Below are 19,997 nucleotides of genomic sequence, written 5' to 3'. Positions count from 1 at the left end.
ACACATGTGAGCACCTATCAGACACTGCAAAGCCTGACTGTGACTAGATGGTTGAGGGCCACACAGAAAAGTATTCTGGGCTTCAGGTAGCTGCGGAGTCACAGGTCGTGCAACCCTGAATTAAAAATCAGAATTATAAAAAATGCGCTAAAAAAAAAAAAAAAAAAAAAAAAAAAAAAAAAAAAAAAAAAGAGTATAAATAAAAACATCTACAAACAAAAAAAGAATCTGGCACTCAAATTTTGCATGAGTGAGTCAATTTTCAGGTAGCAATAAATGGTGCACAACACCGTGACGTTTCGGTTTCAAAGAAACTTTCCTCAAACCGAAACACTGCATTGTTGTACACCATTTTTTGCCACATTAAAATTATTGACTTACTTGTGCAAAATTTGAGTGCCGGATTCTTTGTTTTGTTTGTACTACGGAGTTGGATCCTATCCGGGCACCTCACCATACCATCAGTGCCGTATTTTGTATACAAGAACAACTACATTACAGTTTTCAGATGGGAGTCATTTAATGTACTAAATGAATACATTACTGCACTTGCTGTTTTCTAAGAGTCTGAATAGGTTTGGTCTGTATATAGAAATGTATATGCTTTCAGAGCAGAACCCACAATATAACACTTTACATATCAGTATGCTACAAACAATGATTTTTTTGGGTTTCCCCTTCTCTCAGAATTGCTTTGATGGAAAAGGTAAGGTGTTATACAAGACACGGTATATCATCTCTTAAACAGTGTTCGGCCATGCCTTAGAACATTACAGGTGCACGTTACATGTCCATTGTAGTATGTAAAGCTCACACATACCTTCGATGCCTGCCTCAAAACGTCTACTATCACCTTCACAGGAAGGCCACTGGTAATTTCTTTCATGGCTTCTATACACCATTTATAAGCCTAGTAATAATACAAAACAGGGAATGTTTCATTCATGTCATAATAAAAACAAAACAGATCTCTATAAAACGCAGGCTCACGTATACATACTGGTTTCTGGGGCCAACGGTGCCATTAATATCAGATCAGTTTCCAGCACACATCAGTAATTGGGTGATTTTGTTCGGTTACCAGGCACTATTACTGCTCTGTACATTAACGGGGTTGACCGCTGCATTTTCATTTCCTTTGCACTAAAAATGGTCCCTTTCGTCAGCTGATCTCCTAGCTTCTTCCATTAGAGTAATTTTTGTTTGTTTGTTTAAATACCCCTATGGGCCTATGTTAAATATAAAACAATTTAGTAGATGGCGCTTAAGTAGTTGCTATGCCTGGTATTGCAGATCTGTAATTTGAAAGCCCCCGATGAGCAGTGAGCTGCAATACCAGGCACAGTCAGTGCAAAATTTAGAGCTCTGTCTGCTACACAGTGAATGGATGGAGAGATCCTAAAAAAAAAAAAAAAAAAAAAAGGAGCTCCATAGCAATGATCTGAATGGAGCCGAGGTGTGCATTGCTCTGCCTACACTCCATACATTGTCTCTGGCTCTGCAGAGCACAGTGCCTAGCCATTTCTGGCAGGCCCTTAAGGTGGTGTCACACATAACGACAACGTCGCTGCTAAGTCACCATTTTCTGTGACGTAGCTGTATGCGACATCCAGGATCGACTTGGCCCCTGCTGTGAGGTCGCTGCTCGTTGCTGAATGTCCTGCTTCATTTTTTGGACGTTGCTCTCCCGCTGTGAAGCACACATCGCTGTGTGTGTGACAGCGAGAGAGCGACGAACTGAAGCGAGCAGGGAGCTGTCATCTGGCAGCCTACGGTAAGCTGTAACCAAGGTAAACATCAGGTAACCAAGAAGCCCTTTCCTTGGTTACCCGATATTTACCTTAGTTACTAGCGTCCGCCGCTCTCACGCTGCCAGTGCCGGCTCCCTGCATACGTAGCTGGAGTACACATCAGGTAATTAACCCGATGTGTACTCTGGCTAGGAGTGAAGGGAACAGGGAGCAGGCACTGGCAGCGTGAGAGCGGCGGACGCTAGTAACTAAGGTAAATATCGGATAACCAAGAGAAGTGCTTTCCTTGATTACCCGATATTTACCTTAGTTACGCTTCCATGCGTCGCTGCTGGCTGGGGGCTGGTCACTGGTCGCTGGTGAGATCTGCCTGACAGCTCACCAGCGACCATGTAACGACGCAGCAGCGATCCTGATAAGGTCAGATCGCTGCTGCGTCGCTATGTGTGACACCACCATTAGACAATGAATGAATAGATTAGGTAGGATTAGCACCTCTGCTGTTGCAGTGCCAGCAAGTTATCTGCTATCCTATTTATAAAAGGGATAACCCTTTAACCCCTTCAGCCCCAGAGCGTTTTCAGTTTTGTTTTTTGCTCCCCTTCTTCCGAGAGCTGTAACTGTTTTATTTTTCTGTCAATCTTGCCATATGAGGGCTTGTTTTTTGCGGGACGAGTTGTATTTTAAATGAAACCATACGTTTTACCATATGGTGTACTGGAAAATAGCAAAAAAAATCCAAGTGTGGAAAAACTGCAAAAAAAAGTGTGATCGCACAATAGTTTTTGGGTTATTTTATTCACAGTGTTCACTATATGGTAAACCTGATGTGTTTTTGTGATGCCTGAGGTCGGTGCGAGTTTGTAGACACCAAACATGTATAGGTTTACTTGTATCTAAGGAGTTAAAAAAAAATTCACAAGCTTGTGCAATAAAAGTGGTGTACGTTTTGCACCATTTTCCAAAACCCATAGCATTCTCATTTTATGGCTCAATGATGGCTTATTTTTTGTGTCTTGAGCTGATGATTCTAAGGTTACCATTTTTGCGCAGATACTATGTTTTGATCGCCTGTTATTGAATTTTGCGCAAAACTTGCGGAGACCAAAAAACGTAATTTTGGCATTTGGAATTTTTTTGCCGCTACACAGTTTACCAATCAGATTAATTTTGCATTTTGATAGATCGTCCATTTCTGAAAGCGGCAATACCAAATATGTCTATTTTTTTTTCTAACCCTTTAATTTTTCAAAGGGGTGATTTGAACTTTTACTTTTTTTGGGGGGGGGGGGGGGGGAAGGGGAGTGGCGTTTAAATTTTTTTTTTTTTCACTTTTTTTTTTTTATTTTACTAGTCCCCCTAGGTGAGTATATGGACCAGCAATCTGATCGCTCTGCCAGATCTGTAGCTCTCTGCTACAGTGCTGAGAACTGCAGATACGCTTGCTTTACTCTCAATGCCGGAAGTATGCCGGCACTGAGAGAAAGTGATTCATGTTACCGTGTTTTTCCAAAAATAAGACACTGTCTTATATTTTTTGGATCCAGTGACAGCGGGTAACCTCAGTGACAGCTCAGCTGATCGCGCTTCTCACCTCAGTTGCTGCGTGGAGGTGACCGGAGCGGCGGTGTCTTCTACAGCTCCTGTCACCTCCATGCAGCAGAGCTGGATGCGACGCTGGACCATCCTGGATGACACCGGACATGGAGGGCTTTTTCGGGCTGATTAAATTGTTGAACCAGGGTATATGTGTGTGTTTTTTATTTCTTAAGCTGGGTTTACACACTGCAACATCTCAAACGACATCGCTGTAACGTCACCGGTTTTGTGACGCAATAGCGATGTGGTTTGCGATGTTGCAGTGTGTGAAACCTATGAGCGACCCGGCCCCTGCTGTGAAGTTGTAATCGTTACAAATCGTTCAGGACCATTCCTAGGTCCTTTGTTTCCCGCTGTGCAGCATGAAGTTTCAGTGTGTGAAGACTTTGCAGCGACTTTGTTAGCAACTTCCCTTTCAAAAGGCTGCTTATCAACGTCCCCAAACAACCAGCTAGGTCGCTCTGCAGGTCCGGATCGCTGTTGAGTTGTTGGCCAGGTTTGCCTGTTTGAACGCTCACCAGAGACTTAGCAGAAACTTAGGGAGGTCGCTATTGCGTCACCAAACCGGTGACGTTACAGCGATGTCCTTTGCGATGTTGCAGTGTGTAAACCCAGCTTAATAAAGGATTTTTTTCTGGTGTGTGTGTGTGTGTTTATTTACTGTAATTTACAGATTAATCATGAAAGGAATCTCGGGGAGACGCCTGACATGATTAATCTAGGATTTAGTGGCAGCTATGGGCTGCCATTAACTCCTTATTACCCAGATTTGCCAAAGCACCAGGGCAAATCGGGAAGAGCCGGGTACAGCCCCAGAACTGTCGCATATAATGTATGCGGCAATTCTGGGCGGCTGCTAACTGATATTGTTAGGGTGGGGGGCTCCCCATAACGTGGAGCTCCCCATCCTGAGAATACCAGCTTTCAGCCGTATGGCTTTATCTGGCTGGCATTAAAATTGGGGGGGGACCGCACGCCGTTTTTTTTTTTTTAATTATTTATTTATTTTACTGCACAGTATAGACACGCCCACCGGCTGCTGTGATTGGGTGCAGTGAGGCACCTGTCACTCAGTGTGGGGGCGTGTCTCACTGCAACCAATCATAGGCGCCGGTGGGCGGGGAAAGCAGGGAATAGGAGATTGTTTAATGAGCAGCCGGCTTTTTCAAAATAGTAAAAGCCGCCGCAGCAGTGTGAATGCGTGCAGCGCGGCGCCGGGGATCGAGGAACGGTGAGTATGAGAGAGGGGGGGAAACTTCAGTCACTCGTGGGATTAGCGGTCACCGGTGAATCCTTCACAGGTGACCACTAATCAGTACTCGACACAGACAGAGCCGCGGTATGAGGATGAAGTCGGGTGAAGTTCACCCGAGTTCATTCTCATCGCGCAACTCTGTCTGCTGTCAGCCGACATTTATAAACGACATTGTGCATCACACACACGGACATTCCACACGGACATTCCACGTACACATACACGGACGTTCTACACACAAACACGGGTAGCATACGCAATTCACACAGGTGCCACACGGACCATAAAAACGGACACAAAAACGGGACACGGACCCGAAAAAAGGCCCGTAACACACGTGCGTGTTTTTCACGGACGTGTGAAGGGGGCCTAAAGGACAGAGAGCATTATGAAGACCAAGGAACACAACAGGCAGGTCCAGGATACTGTTGTGGAGAAGTTTAAAGCCGGATTTGGTTGCAAAAAGATTTCCAAAACTTTAAACATCCCAAGGAGCACTGTGCAAGCGATAATATTGAAATGGAAGGAGTATCATACCACTGCAAATCTACCAAGACCCGGCCGTCCCTCAAACATTTTATGTCAAACAAGGACAAGACTAATCAGAGATGCAGCCAAGAGGCCCATGATCATTCTGGATGAACTGCAGAGATCACAGCAGAGGTAGTTGTACACTGCACAAATCTGGCCTTTATGGAAGAGTGGAAAGAAGAAAGCCATTTATCAAAGTTATCCATAAAAGTGTCATTTAAAGTTTGCCACAAGCCACCTGGGAGACACACCAAACATGTGAAAGAAGGTGCTCTGGTCAGATGAAACAAAAAAAAAAAAAAAAACGAACTTTTTGAGCACAATGCCAAAAGATATGTTTGGCGTAAAAGCAACACAGCTCATGACCCTGAAAACACCATCCCCACTGTCAAACATGGTGGTGGCAGCATCATGGTGTGGGCCTGCTTTACTTCAGCACGGACAGGAAAGATGGTAAAAATTGATGGGATGATGGATGGAGCCAGATACAGGACCATTTTGGAAGAAAACCTGTTGGAGTCTGCAAAAGACCTGAGACTGGGATGGAGATTAGTCTTCCAACAAGACAATGATCCCAAACAAAGCAAAATCTACAATGGAATGGTTCACAAATAAAACGTATCCAGGTGTTAGAATGGCCAAGTCAAAGTCCAGACCCGAATCCAATCGAGAATCTGGAAAGAGCTGAAAACTGCTGTTAACAAACGCTCTCCATCCAACCTCACTCAGCTCGAGCTGTTTGCAAAGGAAGAATGGGCAAGAATTTCAGTCTCTCGATGAGCAAAAAACTGATAGAGATATACCCCAAGCGACTTGCAGCTGTAATCACAGCAAAAAGGCGGCGTTCCAATGTATTAAATTAAAAGGGACAAATAAAATTGCATGCCACAATTTTCAATTTTTTTATAAAAGTTTAAAATAAGCAATAAATTTCGTTCACCATAACATTAAAATTTTTATCTTTATATTTGAAGCCTGAAATGTGGGAAAAGGTTGAAAAATTCAGGGGGGGGGGGGGGTCGAATACTTTTGCAAGGCACTGTAAATCACCAAATCATTTTTATTTTTCTTGCTATATTTCAAAAGAGCCATAATGCTTTAGACAGATGTATAAAAGATGAAATCTGTGGCAATTTCGATCAGTTGTCATGGGGGTCTGGTTGGGTATTATGGCTGAGCTCCAACAGCTATATCAAAAGCTAAGACTAGTTCCTACAAGATAATTTGATATACCGGTAGGTCATGTCATAATACAAGACCAAACACCAGTTTATGAAGAAATAAAAGGTTATTACTAGTGTTGAGCTACTGAGTAAGATGACTATTCATACTCGCTATGCTGTTCGTGAGTACTCTCCACTACTCGCATATTCTTTAGGAGTAGCGGGCGCAATGTAAGTCAATGGGAAATACTCGCTAAGTAGCTAATAACCTGAAAGCCGTACTTTTTGTGCGAGTAGCATGGCTTTCGTGTTACTCGCTACTTAGTGAGTATTTCCCTTTGACTTACATTGCGCCTGCTACTCCTAATGAATATGCGAGTAGTGGACAGTACTCGCTAACAGCATAGCAAGTATAAATAGTTAACTACTCGCGCAACACTAGTTACGACGCTTGGATACTAATGTGTTAATACTTCCTGCTGGAAAAAAAGTGCTTCTTGGATTGACTGATAGATACTTATTACAATTTGTTTGAATGAACTAATGAGAAGGTAGAAGCTTTACGGAGCAACGAGCACTTTACATATTACCGCACTACAGATATCACTGGGCAGTTTTGCTTTATATATGCAGGACTGACCCAAAATGACATTGTGTCTTGTTGGCACAAGGAATTGTAACCTGCCATTAGACCCTTGCTGGACTAATGTGAAAAAACTTAAGCCTCCAGCATATGTTGTACTGAACTCTGGCACATCACTCTGAATGCACCCTAGAGCACTATGGATTAAGGTATCCCAGCAGATTAGACCGTCAAGTAAACTGGTACATTGAACCAGAGCTATAAATCCACCAAATGGAGTTAGTTTAGATTGCATTCAAGATGAAGGCTCTACCTCGTCATAATGGCTCTTGGCAAAGAGCAGGGCACACAGCTCTCCATACAAAGCAGCTTTGTTTGCATGCTGCCCATGCTTGGCTAGCTTCTCCATGTAACTTTGAGCAAGTTTGAAGGTTTCTTCTCCCAGGTGGTATTTGCAGTTCCCGTTTCTAACATGCAGCAACCTAGCAAGCAAATAAAAACATATAGGAATGTAATATACACCAGCATTGTAAAATGCTACAATGAAAATCGGTGCACTATGGAGGTCTTCTACATACAAACTGTTACCATTAGGACTGTAATATGAAGAGAGGCTGGTGAAGCATGCCTGTTCCCTGGCAGTCACCTAAGCTTATTACGACACTGCCTAGCATGCAGCGCTTTCAGGAATTATTTATTAAGGAGTCTGGAAGATGCGCTAATGAAAGGTCGGAATTGGAAGCTCAGATTACTTTTTTCTTTCACAGAATTTGTAATACTCTGACTTAGTAACTTTGGTCACTGTAGATGAAAAGATCAATGTAATATACCTGACACAGCACTCCACCGCCCGAAACCAATGGAGCATTTCATTATGGAGAGTACAGAGCTGTAGGCAGGACAGAAACACCTTTTCAGCATCGCTATACCAGCCAGCGTCAGAAAGAAACCCTCCTGCAAAGGAATACAAACATGCAATAGTGTTATACATTTCATTTCCAGACCAAAAATGTGGAAAAGCAATAGATAAAATCTTTAGAAACTATAAAAATAGATATTGGAAGTTTTTGTACAACTTAACATTTTGCACTGTAAAATCTGTATGCCCTATGAGAAGGAGTGGAGGGTAGGGGCGCACAATAAGGATCATTGCAGACACTGCACAAAAAAAACCCTTAAATATTCCTAGTCCCTATAAAAACTGTATTGAAGGTTATATGCATACAGGCATCTTTTGACACTGGTGCAGCAGCAGTTTTCCCAGACAAAAGCGGTTTCACGATAATCTAGGCATTGTTCTTGCAGCAGATCCACCACAAAGTATGGAGAGATGGTGGCCTCCTGGCAGAAGCCACTCAAACAATGAGCTTGGCGCTAATTTTAAACTATTAGGCTATGTGCCCACGTAGCGTATTTTCATGCAGTTACGCTGCGTTCTGCACTACAGCGTAACTGCATGCATCCCCAGCACAATCTATGAAGATGGTGCCTAATCCATGCCCACGTGGCGTATTAGAACGCAGCGCTTCGGCTGCTGCCGAAGCTCTGCATTCTAAAAAGCAACATGTCACTTTGATGCGCTTTGGATGCAGCCCCCGCTCTGTCTATGGGAGGGGCTGCATCCAGAGCGCATGAAATCGGCTTTTCATTACAGACTGTTTCTGCAGCGATTTGAAGCGTATGTGTGCTGTTCAAATCGCTGCAGAAATTTCTGCAGGGACAGGACGCAACGTGGGCACATAGCCTTAAGGGTTTCCGAAACCTTAAGTGGTAAAAGAAAAGACAAGACAGAACATGTAGACTGCAATGTTATTTTGACATTGCTGTGCATTATGTTCATTTTATGGGGCGCTCTTACAGCACTTCTACTGGTGGAATCCACCTGAAAAAGACGCCGTGCGCACGTTCCCAGAGACAAAAAAACCCTCAATGTTCACCACCATAAAAATAATAAGGACTGTATAGAGAAAAGACTGGTAACAATATTTGGGGGGAGTATGTATGTATGTATGTATGTATGTATGTATGTATGTATGTATGTATGTATGTATATATATACACACACACACACACACACACATACATATATACACACACACACACACACACACACGAAAAATTAAAAAAAAAAAAAAAAAAAAAAAAAAAATCAACACCAGGTACAGTGATGGTCCCACACGTATCTCAGCTTACTCAGGGGGTTCACATACAGTTAGGTCCAGAAATATTTGGACAGTGACACAAGTTTTGTTATTTTAGCTGTTTACAAAAACATGTTCAGAAATACAATTATATATATATATAATATGGGTTGAAAGTGCACACTCCCAGCTGCAATATGAGAGTTTTCACATCCAAATCGGAGAAAGGGTTTAGGAATCATAGCTCTGTAATGCATAGCCTCCTCTTTTTCAAGGGACCAAAAGTAATTGGACAAGGGACTCTAAGGGCTGCAATTAACTCTGAAGGCGTCTCCCTCGTTAACCTGTAATCAATGAAGTAGTTAAAAGGTCTGGGGTTGATTACAGGTGTGTGGTTTTGCATTTGGAAGCTGTTGCTGTGACCAGACAACATGCGGTCTAAGGAACTCTCAATTGAGGTGAAGCAGAACATCCTGAGGCTGGAAAAAAAAGAAAAAATCCATCAGAGAGATAGCAGACATGCTTGGAGTAGCAAAATCAACAGTCGGGTACATTCTGAGAAAAAAGGAATTGACTGGTGAGCTTGGGAACTCAAAAAGGCCTGGGCGTCCACGGATGACAACAGTGGTGGATGATCGCCGCATACTTTCTTTGGTGAAGAAGAACCCGTTCACAACATCAACTGAAGTCCAGAACACTCTCAGTGAAGTAGGTGTATCTGTCTCTAAGTCCACAGTAAAGAGAAGACTCCATGAAAGTAAATACAAAGGGTTCACATCTAGATGAAAACCATTCATCAATTCCAAAAATAGACAGGCCAGAGTTAAATTTGCTGAAAAACACCTCATGAAGCCAGCTCAGTTCTGGAAAAGTACTCTATGGACAGATGAGACAAAGATCAACCTGTACCAGAATGATGGGAAGAAAAAAGTTTGGAGAAGAAAGGGAACGGCACATGATCCAAGGCACACCACATCCTCTGTAAAACATGGTGGTAGCAACGTGATGGCATGGGCATGCATGGCTTTCAATGGCACTGGGTCGCTTGTGTTTATTGATGACATAACAGCAGACAAGAGTAGCCGGATGAATTCTGAAGTGTACCGGGATATACTTTCAGCCCAGATTCAGCCAAATGCCGCAAAGTTGATCGGACGGCGCTTCATAGTACAGATGGACAATGACCCCAAGCATACAGCCAAAGCTACCCAGGAGTTCATGAGTGCAAAAAAGTGGAACATTCTGCAATGGCCAAGTCAATCACCAGATCTTAACCCAATTGAGCATGCATTTCACTTGCTCAAATCCAGACTTAAGACGGAAAGACCCACAAACAAGCAAGACCTGAAGGCTGCGGCTGTAAAGGCCTGGCAGAGCATTAAGAAGGAGGAAACCCAGCGTTTGGTGATGTCCATGGGTTCCAGACTTAAGGCAGTGATTGCCTCCAAAGGATTCGCAACAAAATATTGAAAATAAAAATATTTTGTTTGAGTTTGGTTTATTTGTCCAATTACTTTTACCTCCTAAAATGTGGAGTGTTTGTAAAGAAATGTGTACAATCCCTACAATTGCTATCAGATATTTTTGTTCAAACCTTCAAATTAAACGTTACAATCAGCACTTGAATTCTGTTGTAGAGGTTTCATTTCAAATCCAATGTGGCGGCATGCAGAGCCCAACTCGCGAAAATTGTGTCACTGTCCAAATATTTCTGGACCTAACTGTACATAAGACTAGTTCAGCACATAAACCAAAACTAATTATTTTCCTGGTAACATTGCTGTAAATACGAATTTACATGTGCCTTTGTGGCATTTTTTGGGGGGTTTCATTTTGCAATAATGGAGTCTAAAAGGCCGCTTTGTCTCTGAATGAGGAAGACAGGTAATAACTAAGCAGGTGTCACACCATGTCTATCTACTGCACTACAAGTGTTCGAGCATAACAGGCCACTTTTCATACATTAATGTTATATATTGGCAAGCTATAAAAAATTAACTGCCTGGCAATATAGGCTACAACAAGAAGACTATGCAAAGGGATCATTTAAGAGGGGTTGTTGTTCGGTCTAAAATGACAAGCCTGCAGTCACGGTTTTCAGACTTCTGAATCCTCACACCACGTGCTCTGTGCAGTGAGGATTCTTTGGTGTTACAGTTGGGAACGGCGGTCACAAGAATGCGATCTGCATAGTCCTGCTCAGAATGCAACTAAATGGGAGCGGCCTCGTTTGAGTCAAGTGTATGGAGTGAGGCTGGGCCCATCTAGTCGGATTCTGGCTGGGACTATGCATGTTAAATACTTACAGCAATGTGATGCCATTTCCATCCCGGACACCAGAGAATCCGGACAGTGCATGCAGATTCGAAAGTCTGAAATCATAGAGTGACTGCAGATATCATTTTAGACCGGACAACACCTTTAAGTCTTAAGTTAAAACAAGATTCTATCCATCACCCGTGAGGTTGGGAGCTTCAGAATGCCAACAATAAACTGAGGTGCAACCCAAGTGCAAAAACAACAAATTAATCCATTTCAGCAATGTCTACATTATAGCATAATAGTTAAAAGGGGTTTGGTCACCTACTTAAATGGGTAAAATTGTAAAAGTAACTGTAAAAACAAACAATCTACTTTGCCATCTGCTTTATATTAAAAGTCCTCTATTCTCAAGAAGGCAGGGGATTTTAGTTTTACTCTTTACTACTCATTACCTAGGTTACCAGCCACCACTTCAGTCTATCAGCAGGGGCTAGTTTCCAAGGAAACAAGAGCATAGAATTACAGAGCTAGTAAATGCTGCTCTAAAGCTGGCAGGACGATGGATCTGACTGGCTTCATTACATCTGCGCTCCTCTGATCATGAAGAAGAAAAGCTGACTGTAGCTTCAGAGTGCACAGATTGGGCCAGAGTCTCAACCATACTGCTGGTCCAAACCACTGAATGATCAGGAGTGCAGCGCACACCAGCAAGCTTAGAGGCGAGGAAGACTGCACTCCTGAAGAAAAGGGAAGAAAACCCCAATAAATATGTGATTAACGTAGAAAACAATGCAAGACTGCTTACCAAGAACAAAGCCGATCTGAATGGCCTTTTCTTTAACATGAGCATCAGACTCTGCTATATAGGAGCAACGTCGGCTAAAAGAATACGCCAACACAGAGGCTACTTTAACGCCATGGTCCATTAACGCCTGAAAACAGTGATGCAGTAAATGTCTGTAGAGAAACAATGGAATAGACAAGTTTAGAGAAAAATATAATAAATAAATATATATAAAATAATTTTCAGCAAAAACCTATACACAAAATTATAAAAATGGTCTTAAAATGGTCAATCCCTAATGAACAAATCTGAAGAATTTATATTTATAGTAATTGTGTCATACAATGAGCAACCTGTCATCACACCGGCGATTACTGCGGGTGTTACTGCCAGAATCCCCAATAAGCAGACCGTTTTGCCAGGGTAACACATAGCAGGACAGGCATTTTCCCTGCAGTGATAGTAACTGGCTGCAGTTCAGGTGAATGGCAGTCACTTTAAAGAGGACCAACCACCAGTATTTTGCTAGATGAGGTAAAGGCAGTGCCATACTGGCACCTGGATGCTGAATCTACCTGTTGTAGAAAGATCCGATGTTTGGTTGTAGCATTATCTTTAACCAAAGTTGCAGAAATGCACGGCACTTTGATTGATGGGTGCAATGGGGGTGGGCCTTTGTGGGTCGGGTCCTTGCTGTAAAGTCCTCCTCCAGCGTCCTCCATGATGTGCCACCTTTTATTTGAATATTGAATGTGCATTGACACAGTAATTCTGTCTTCATTAAAAAGGCGCCAGAGTCCACACATGCGCATATTGCGATCTCCAGCGCCATTTTAATGAAGATACTGCGGTGAATACTAGGAGAGGCATCGGTGCATGCACAGTTTTTTTTGGGGGGGGGGGGGGGGTTTGTTATATCTGCGCACGCGCCTCTGCCGCTCATGGTCTTCACCACAGTGTCTTCAATAAAACGGCGCTGGAGATTGCAGGTATGCCTGGATTCAGCATCTTACTGCCTTATAGCACTGCCTTTACTTCATATAGCAAAATCCTGCTGGTTGTTTCTCTTTAATACATGAATGGCTCAAGTTTGCCAGAACTTACAAGTAACCACAATGAGAAAGTTGGAAGACCACTTCATAACCAATGGGGCAGGAATATACATACAGTCCTAATTGTGAAAGGAGAGGAGCACAAAGAACTGCTGGACTACCTACCTTTTATCTAGGGCACGTAATACTTTTGCAAAAACTTCCAATTCACAGAACTCACTGCCAAGCTGGCAAAGTCTTCCTTGCTGATACAGCTAAAATAAAACAAAAATGCAGATTTAGGAAGAATAAGATTTAAGAAATTTAAACAGTATTTCAGTATAGTATGCCACGTTGAAGTATTCAAATAATGAAACCAAGGGTACTACAATCTGAATGCAACTATAGAGCTCTAAAGACTCTTCGGACAAGGGTATTAGTGCCGCCTGGGACATTGGATAGAAAGTGGAACAGTTATGGAGCAGGACCCTTCAGATAAGATAAATTGCAACATGCAAGTGTCTTCTGGGTTTTTCTGGACTGAGATCTGACTAGTCAAGACTATGGATATGGAGGAAAAAAAAAACAAAAAACATACACACACACACACACACACACACAATATGGATGATCCATATAAGTGTATGAATACATTTCAAGTATTGAAATTGCATTTATCCTTCTAAATATCGATAAATGATAATATATAAAAACAGATGGCACACGCATGTCCTATGGATGTAAAAAGTAACAGACACGTGGATGATACATGGATGGCATTTGGATGAAAATGGGCCATTTTTTGCTGAAGGGAAAAATAAAAAAATATATAATATAAATATAATATATATATTAATTAGTTTCTAGGCAGAAGAATCTATACAACATCTGTCCTTTTAGAAATCCAGTGCATGCAAGAAGGATTCATTCCTTATCTCAAGGAAGCAAAGTTCATGGGAATAAGATCACAATATGTATTGGAGAAGGCTTCTTAGTATTCATAAGCCTCAAATCTCAAGAAAGGGCTGAGGACAGGCACAAGTAGCTGGATATTCCAACGCTCAGAACTGCGAGCTCAGCCGGCTTTCTGCGCATCTAGAACAAGTTCTCGTAATGGATACGGTATCTTCAGCTGTTTGGAATGTTTTGGGGATTTTTTTTTTTTATTTGATTTCCAAATATTTTATCATCAGATGCATGTCAGATAATGCTGATGTATCCTTCACATGCAAAGGGTTAATGTGTAGCAAGATGAAAACAATTTCTTTCCAAATCGGTCTAAGAAAAAGCATCAGAAAGTGTTCAGTAGTGCAACACCCATTTCCCCCCCCATTAAATCCTCCTAAATATTGTCAATTACTGGCAAAACTAAGGAGATAGAAAGAGCTAGCCATAAATATTCCTGATAACAGAATGACAACCTTTACAAGCTTATTAGATTGCTGCTACAACGTTAATAACATGTTAGGCACTGCTAGAAATAAAAGGCTATGAAAAAGAAACCAAGATTTGCTCAGCAATATTTCCTGTGCAGCCACGCTGAACCTGTCCATAAAGGGCTGAACTCAGCTGGGAGCGAGACCAAGGAGAAGCCATTCCTGTGTATGACCTGGAAAGGAGCCAGGACAACATGTTTTCCATCCGTCTAAACTGACCAGATTTTTCAGAATAAACCAAAAGAGAATCCCCCTTCTGACATTCATTTATGCAGTTAATGATTTCTTCTGGCAGTTGGGGGTTAGCCCCGTTGTCTCAAAGCCTGTTTTTACCTTCCTGCCCAGGTGAAAATTTGTGGTAATAACTCAAACGCTTCAATGGATCCCAGGGATTCGGAGATTGTTTTTTCACGATATTGTACTTTATGTTAGAGGTATATTTTGGTCGACATGATTTGTATTTAAATGAAAATATAGAAAAAGCTTGATTAAAATTTAAAAAAAAAAAAAAAAAAAAAAAAGTTTCACAATTTTCAAACTGAATTTTTATACCCTTAACCCTTTCACCCCAAAGCAATTTTCCACTTTTCCTTCCCTTCTTCTAAGTCACATTTATTTTTCCCATCAATACAACCATATGAGGGACTTGCTTTCTTGCGGGAGAACACCCTTCATTCTGCCCTAAATTTTATTTACCATGTTCACTATACAGTAAAACCGACACCAAACATGTCAAGGTTTAATGTGGGCACAAACCCACATTTAAAAAAAAAAGGGGACAGACGGCAAAGAATGCATCTGTACACGTCCTGTGTCGAGAACAGGTTAAACCAAAAAACAGTTGTGTCACAAAATAAGGCCCACGTCTACTTTACATCAGCACCATTTTTATTTTAATTTTATTAGGGAGTTGTAAGGGTTAAATGATCAGCAATTTCTCATTTTACCAACAACATTTTTAAAACCTATTTTTCTTTTTTTTTTTGGGACCACATCACATATGCAGTGACTTTAACCCCTTCACGACCATGGACGGATCTTTCCGTCATGGATCGTGTCCCGGTAAGCCCCGCCCCCTGCCGCGGGCAGGCGGCGTGGATCGGTACACATATCAGCTGTTTTCAACAGCTGACATGTGTGCCTACATGTTCCGAGTGGAATCGCATTCCACCCGGAACATTAACCCCTTAGATCTCGCTGCCAAAGTCTGGCAGCGAGATCTACATGCGCGCGGCCATCTTTTTTACTTACCGCCGCCCCCTCCGGACGTCACGTGACGTTCGGTGGTTGCCATCGTAGCACAGGGTCATGTGATGACGCCTGGTGCTACGAAGTTTCACTTTCATTCTTCCTCGGCACGGAGCAGAGGAAGAAAGAAAGTGACTGAATCTGCTGATTACAGCGGTATAGCTGTGATCAGCAGATAGCGATCAGCAATCGGAATGCTGATTGCTATAGCCCCCTAGGGGGACTAGTAAAATAAAATAAAAAAAGTAAAAAAAAAGTTTTAAAAAATTAAAAAAAAAACAAAAAACCTAAAAGTTCAAATCATCCCCCTTTCCCCCCATTGAAAATTAAAGGGTTAAAAAATAAATAAATATACACATATTTGGTATCGCCGCGTTCAGAAATGCCCGATCTATCAAAATATAAAATCAATTAATCTGATTGGTAAACGGCGTAGTGGCAAAAAAATTCCAAACGCCAAAATTACGTTTTTTGGTCGCCGCAAGTTTTACGCAAAATGCAATAACAGGCGATCAAAACGTAGCATCTGCGCAAAAATGCTACCATTAGAAACATCAGCTCGAGATGCAAAAAATAAGCCGTCACTGAGCCATAGATCCCAAAAAATAAGAACGCTACGTGTTTTGGAAAATGGCGCAAAACGTGCGCCACTTTTATTGGACAAACTTGTGAATTTTTTTTAACCCCTTAGATACAAGTAAACCTATACATGTTTGGTGTCTACAAACTCGCACCGACCTCAGGTATCATACCCACACATCAGGTTTACCATATAGTGAACACCGTGAATAAAACATCCCAAAAACTATTGTGCCATCACACTTTTTTTGCAATTTTTCCACACTTGGAATTTTTTTGCTGCTTTCCAGTACACCATATGGTAAAACTTATGATTTCATTTAAAAGTACAACTTGTCCCGCAAAAAACAAGCCCTCATATGGCAAGATTGACGGAAAAATAAAAAAGTTACGGCTCTCGGAAGAAGGGGAGCAAAAAACAAAAACTCAAAAACGGAAAGTGCCCCGGGGCTGAAGGGGTTAAAAGAGGCTTATGTGGTCCAAAAGGGACACCATTCTAAAAATAAATGCACCCCTCAAACTACTCAAAACCACATTCAAGAAGGGCTCAAAAAGGGATCCTCACAAAGAATGAGCATGTCAGTTTGTGGCGTTTTTCTAATCTGCTTTTGCTATGGAAAACATGATTTCTGAGCCCAGAAACCTTTCAGGTGATGCGTTGCTTTTGCAGCTGAAAAAGAACATTGTGTATTCACCGTAAAATGTCTTTCTTGGAGCCTTTCATTGGGGGACACAGACCGTGGGTTATATGTTGTCTCCAGGAGAGGCTTGACACTAGGTTTGAAAAAAGTGTTAGCGCCTCCTTCCACAGCATATACCCTAGCTAGGCAGGAAACTAGCCCAGTTTGTTGTAAAACCAGTAGAAGGACAACCAAAACCACAAGGGCGGGAGCTGTGTCCCCCAATGAAAGGCTCCAAGAAAGACATTTTACGGTGAGTACACAAAAATGTCCTTTCCTTTCTTGCCTTTTCATTGTGGGACACAGACCGTGGGACGTCCCAAAGCAGTCCCTGGGTGGGAGCTGAACTATTAACAGTGTATAACATCAGACTAAGAGCTGACTAACGACTGCAACTGCAGTGAACTCCTAGCAAAACACTGTCAAGAACCGAGCAGTGGCCACTTATAAATGGGCCACTGCTGCCTGAAGGACTTGTCTTCCAAGAGCAGCATCCGCGGATGCATGCATATGCACTCTGTAGAATTTTGTAAACGTGTGCACACTGGACCAGGTAGCGGCCTTGCAAAGTTGGGCCGCCGAAGCCTGATGGCGAATAGCCCAGGAGGCACCCACTGCTCGCGTAGAGTGGGCCCGCACAGATTGAGGGGGAACAGAAACTCGTGCTTTGTATGTTTCACAGATGGCAGTCCTGATCCATCGAGAAATCGTGGATTTAGAAGCCCGGTCGCCCTTTTTGTGTCGTCCTGAGAGGACGAAAAGGGCATCGGACTCGCGCAACGGCGCTGTTCTGGAGATGTAGATCCGCAGAGCCCTGACAAGATCGAGATTGTGAAGGGCTTTCTCAAAAAGGAGTGGACCGGGGCCGGGCAGAATGACGGCAACACAATGTCCTCGTTCAGGTGGAAAGAGGATACGACCTTCGAAAGGAAGGCGGGGGAAGGCCGAAGGACCACCTTATGATGGAATATCAGGTAAGGCGAGCGACAGGACAGAGCTGCCAGTTCGGACACTCGCCTGATAGAGGTAATAGCGACTAAAAAGGCAACTTTCCAAGACAGCCGTTGGAGAGAGATTTCTCTCAATGGTTCGAAAGGAGGAAGCTGAAGAGCTCCGAGAACCAAAATTCAGATCCCAGGGATCTAAGGGGTGACGATAAGGGGGGGACCAAATGCGCCAACCCTTGAAGAAAGGTACGGACCTAAGGGCGAGAAGCCAGCTGCTTCTGGAAAAAAAATTGACAAAGGCAGAAACTTGTCCTTTAAGGGTATTGAGAGCAAGACAGAGTCCATACAGTCTTGCAAAAAGGCAAGCACATCAGGGATTGAAAAGGTAAGGGGCGACAGATTATGACGGTCACACCAGGACAGATAGATCTTCCAGGTCCAGTGAAATGCTGGCGGAGGAAGGCTTGCGAGCATTAAGCATGGTATGAACTACCCTGGAAGAAAGACGCGACTTGGCTAGAATCAAGGATTCAAGCGCCAAGCCATCAAATGCAGCTGTGCTGTATTCTGGTGGAATATTGGACCTTGCGACAGAAGATCCGGGCGGTCGGGAAGACGCCAGGGAGTGTCACCGAGAAGGTGGAGGAGCTCTGGAAACCAGGCTCTTCTGAGCCAGTCCGGGGCCACGAGGATCACCGGGATTCCCTCCGCTTTGATTTTCTTGATTACTCTCGGAATGAGAGGGAACGGAAGGAAAAACGTATGGGAGGCGAAACTGCGACCACGGGAGGACTAGAACGTCAGAGCCGAGCGCTAGGGGGGGTCTCTCGACCGGGATACGAAGGGATGTACTTTGGCGTTTAGCCGAGACGCCATGAGGTCCACATCTGGGAGCCCCCAACGAAGAGTGATCTGATGGAACACCTCATCGTCGAGGGACCATTCCCCTGCCGCTAGACCTTGCCTGCTGAGAAAGTCTGCGGCCCAGTTGTTTATCCCCGGAATATGGACAGCTGAAATAATGGGAATGTGCATCTCTGCCCAAAGAAGAATCCTGGAGACTTCTTTCATCGCTGCCTTGCTGCGAGTTCCTCCCTGACTGTTGACGTAAGCCACAGCCGTGGCATTGTCTGACTGGATCCGAACCGGGAGGCCCAGAAGCAAAAGGTTGAAAGGTCTGAAGGGCCAGAAATATGGCCCTGATCTCCAGAACGTTGATATGAAGGGATCGCTCAGGGTGAGACCAGCGTCCGTGAGCAGTGTGGTGGAGAAACACCGCCCCCAGCCTAACAGGCTGGCATCTGTCGTGACTACGTGCCAGTGGACAGGGCGGAAGGACTTCCCCTGAGATAGGGATGAGACCTGAGTCCACCAGACGAGGGAGCTGAGGTAAGCGGACTGACGGGACAAGAATCCAGCGTCTCTAGACCGAAGAGAACAGAAGATCCAATTGCAGAGGGCGCAAATGGAATTGGGCAAACGACACGGCTTCCATGACTGCTACCATCTTGTCCAACACTCTCATCCCACTCTGGAGGGATGTGTAACGGCGGGAGCGGAGGGATTGGGCGGCCCGGATCAGGGAAGACCTCTTGTCTTCTGGAAGAAAAACCCCGGGCCTATCAGCATACCTAAAAAGGTGATGCGCTGATGAGGAATGAGGGATGACTTGTTGAAGTTGAGAAGTCACCGTAGCCTTGAGAGCGTGTCGGGGCAAATTTGCACGCTTTCTGAGCAAACTTGAAGAGAGCTCCCTTTGATAAGTAGGTCGTCCAAATAGGAAACGACCAGGACGCCTCTGTAAAATGGACATGACGGCTGCCATGACCTTTGTGAAGACCCGAGGCGCAGTAGCCAGTCCAAAGGGAAGGGCCCTGAATTGGAAATGATGGTGTCCTGCGGCAAAACGAAGGAACCGTTGATGCGATACACATATGGGAATGTGTAAATAAGCATCTTGAATGTCCATGGAAGCTAGGAATTCTCCCGGTTCCATAGCAGCTAGTA

General features: G+C 43.4%; 1 protein-coding gene across 1 annotated transcript in view; it reads right to left on the bottom strand.

The window, feature by feature from the left end:
• Positions 1-19,997, bottom strand: part of APPBP2 (amyloid beta precursor protein binding protein 2) — an 84,343-nt gene that overhangs the window by 39,955 nt on the left and 24,391 nt on the right. The window contains exons 2-6 of the mRNA XM_075336245.1: positions 13,287-13,375; positions 12,091-12,242; positions 7,713-7,836; positions 7,196-7,364; positions 821-910 (exon numbers count right to left, since the gene is read on the bottom strand). Of these exons, the coding sequence (XP_075192360.1) occupies positions 821-910; positions 7,196-7,364; positions 7,713-7,836; positions 12,091-12,242; positions 13,287-13,375 (624 nt within the window). The remainder of the gene's footprint in view (positions 1-820; positions 911-7,195; positions 7,365-7,712; positions 7,837-12,090; positions 12,243-13,286; positions 13,376-19,997) is intronic.

This window comes from Anomaloglossus baeobatrachus, chromosome 2 (genome assembly GCF_048569485.1).
Source record: "Anomaloglossus baeobatrachus isolate aAnoBae1 chromosome 2, aAnoBae1.hap1, whole genome shotgun sequence".
NCBI classification, from domain to species: Eukaryota; Metazoa; Chordata; class Amphibia; order Anura; family Aromobatidae; genus Anomaloglossus; species Anomaloglossus baeobatrachus.
This window is presented reverse-complemented; position numbering and strand designations above follow the sequence as displayed.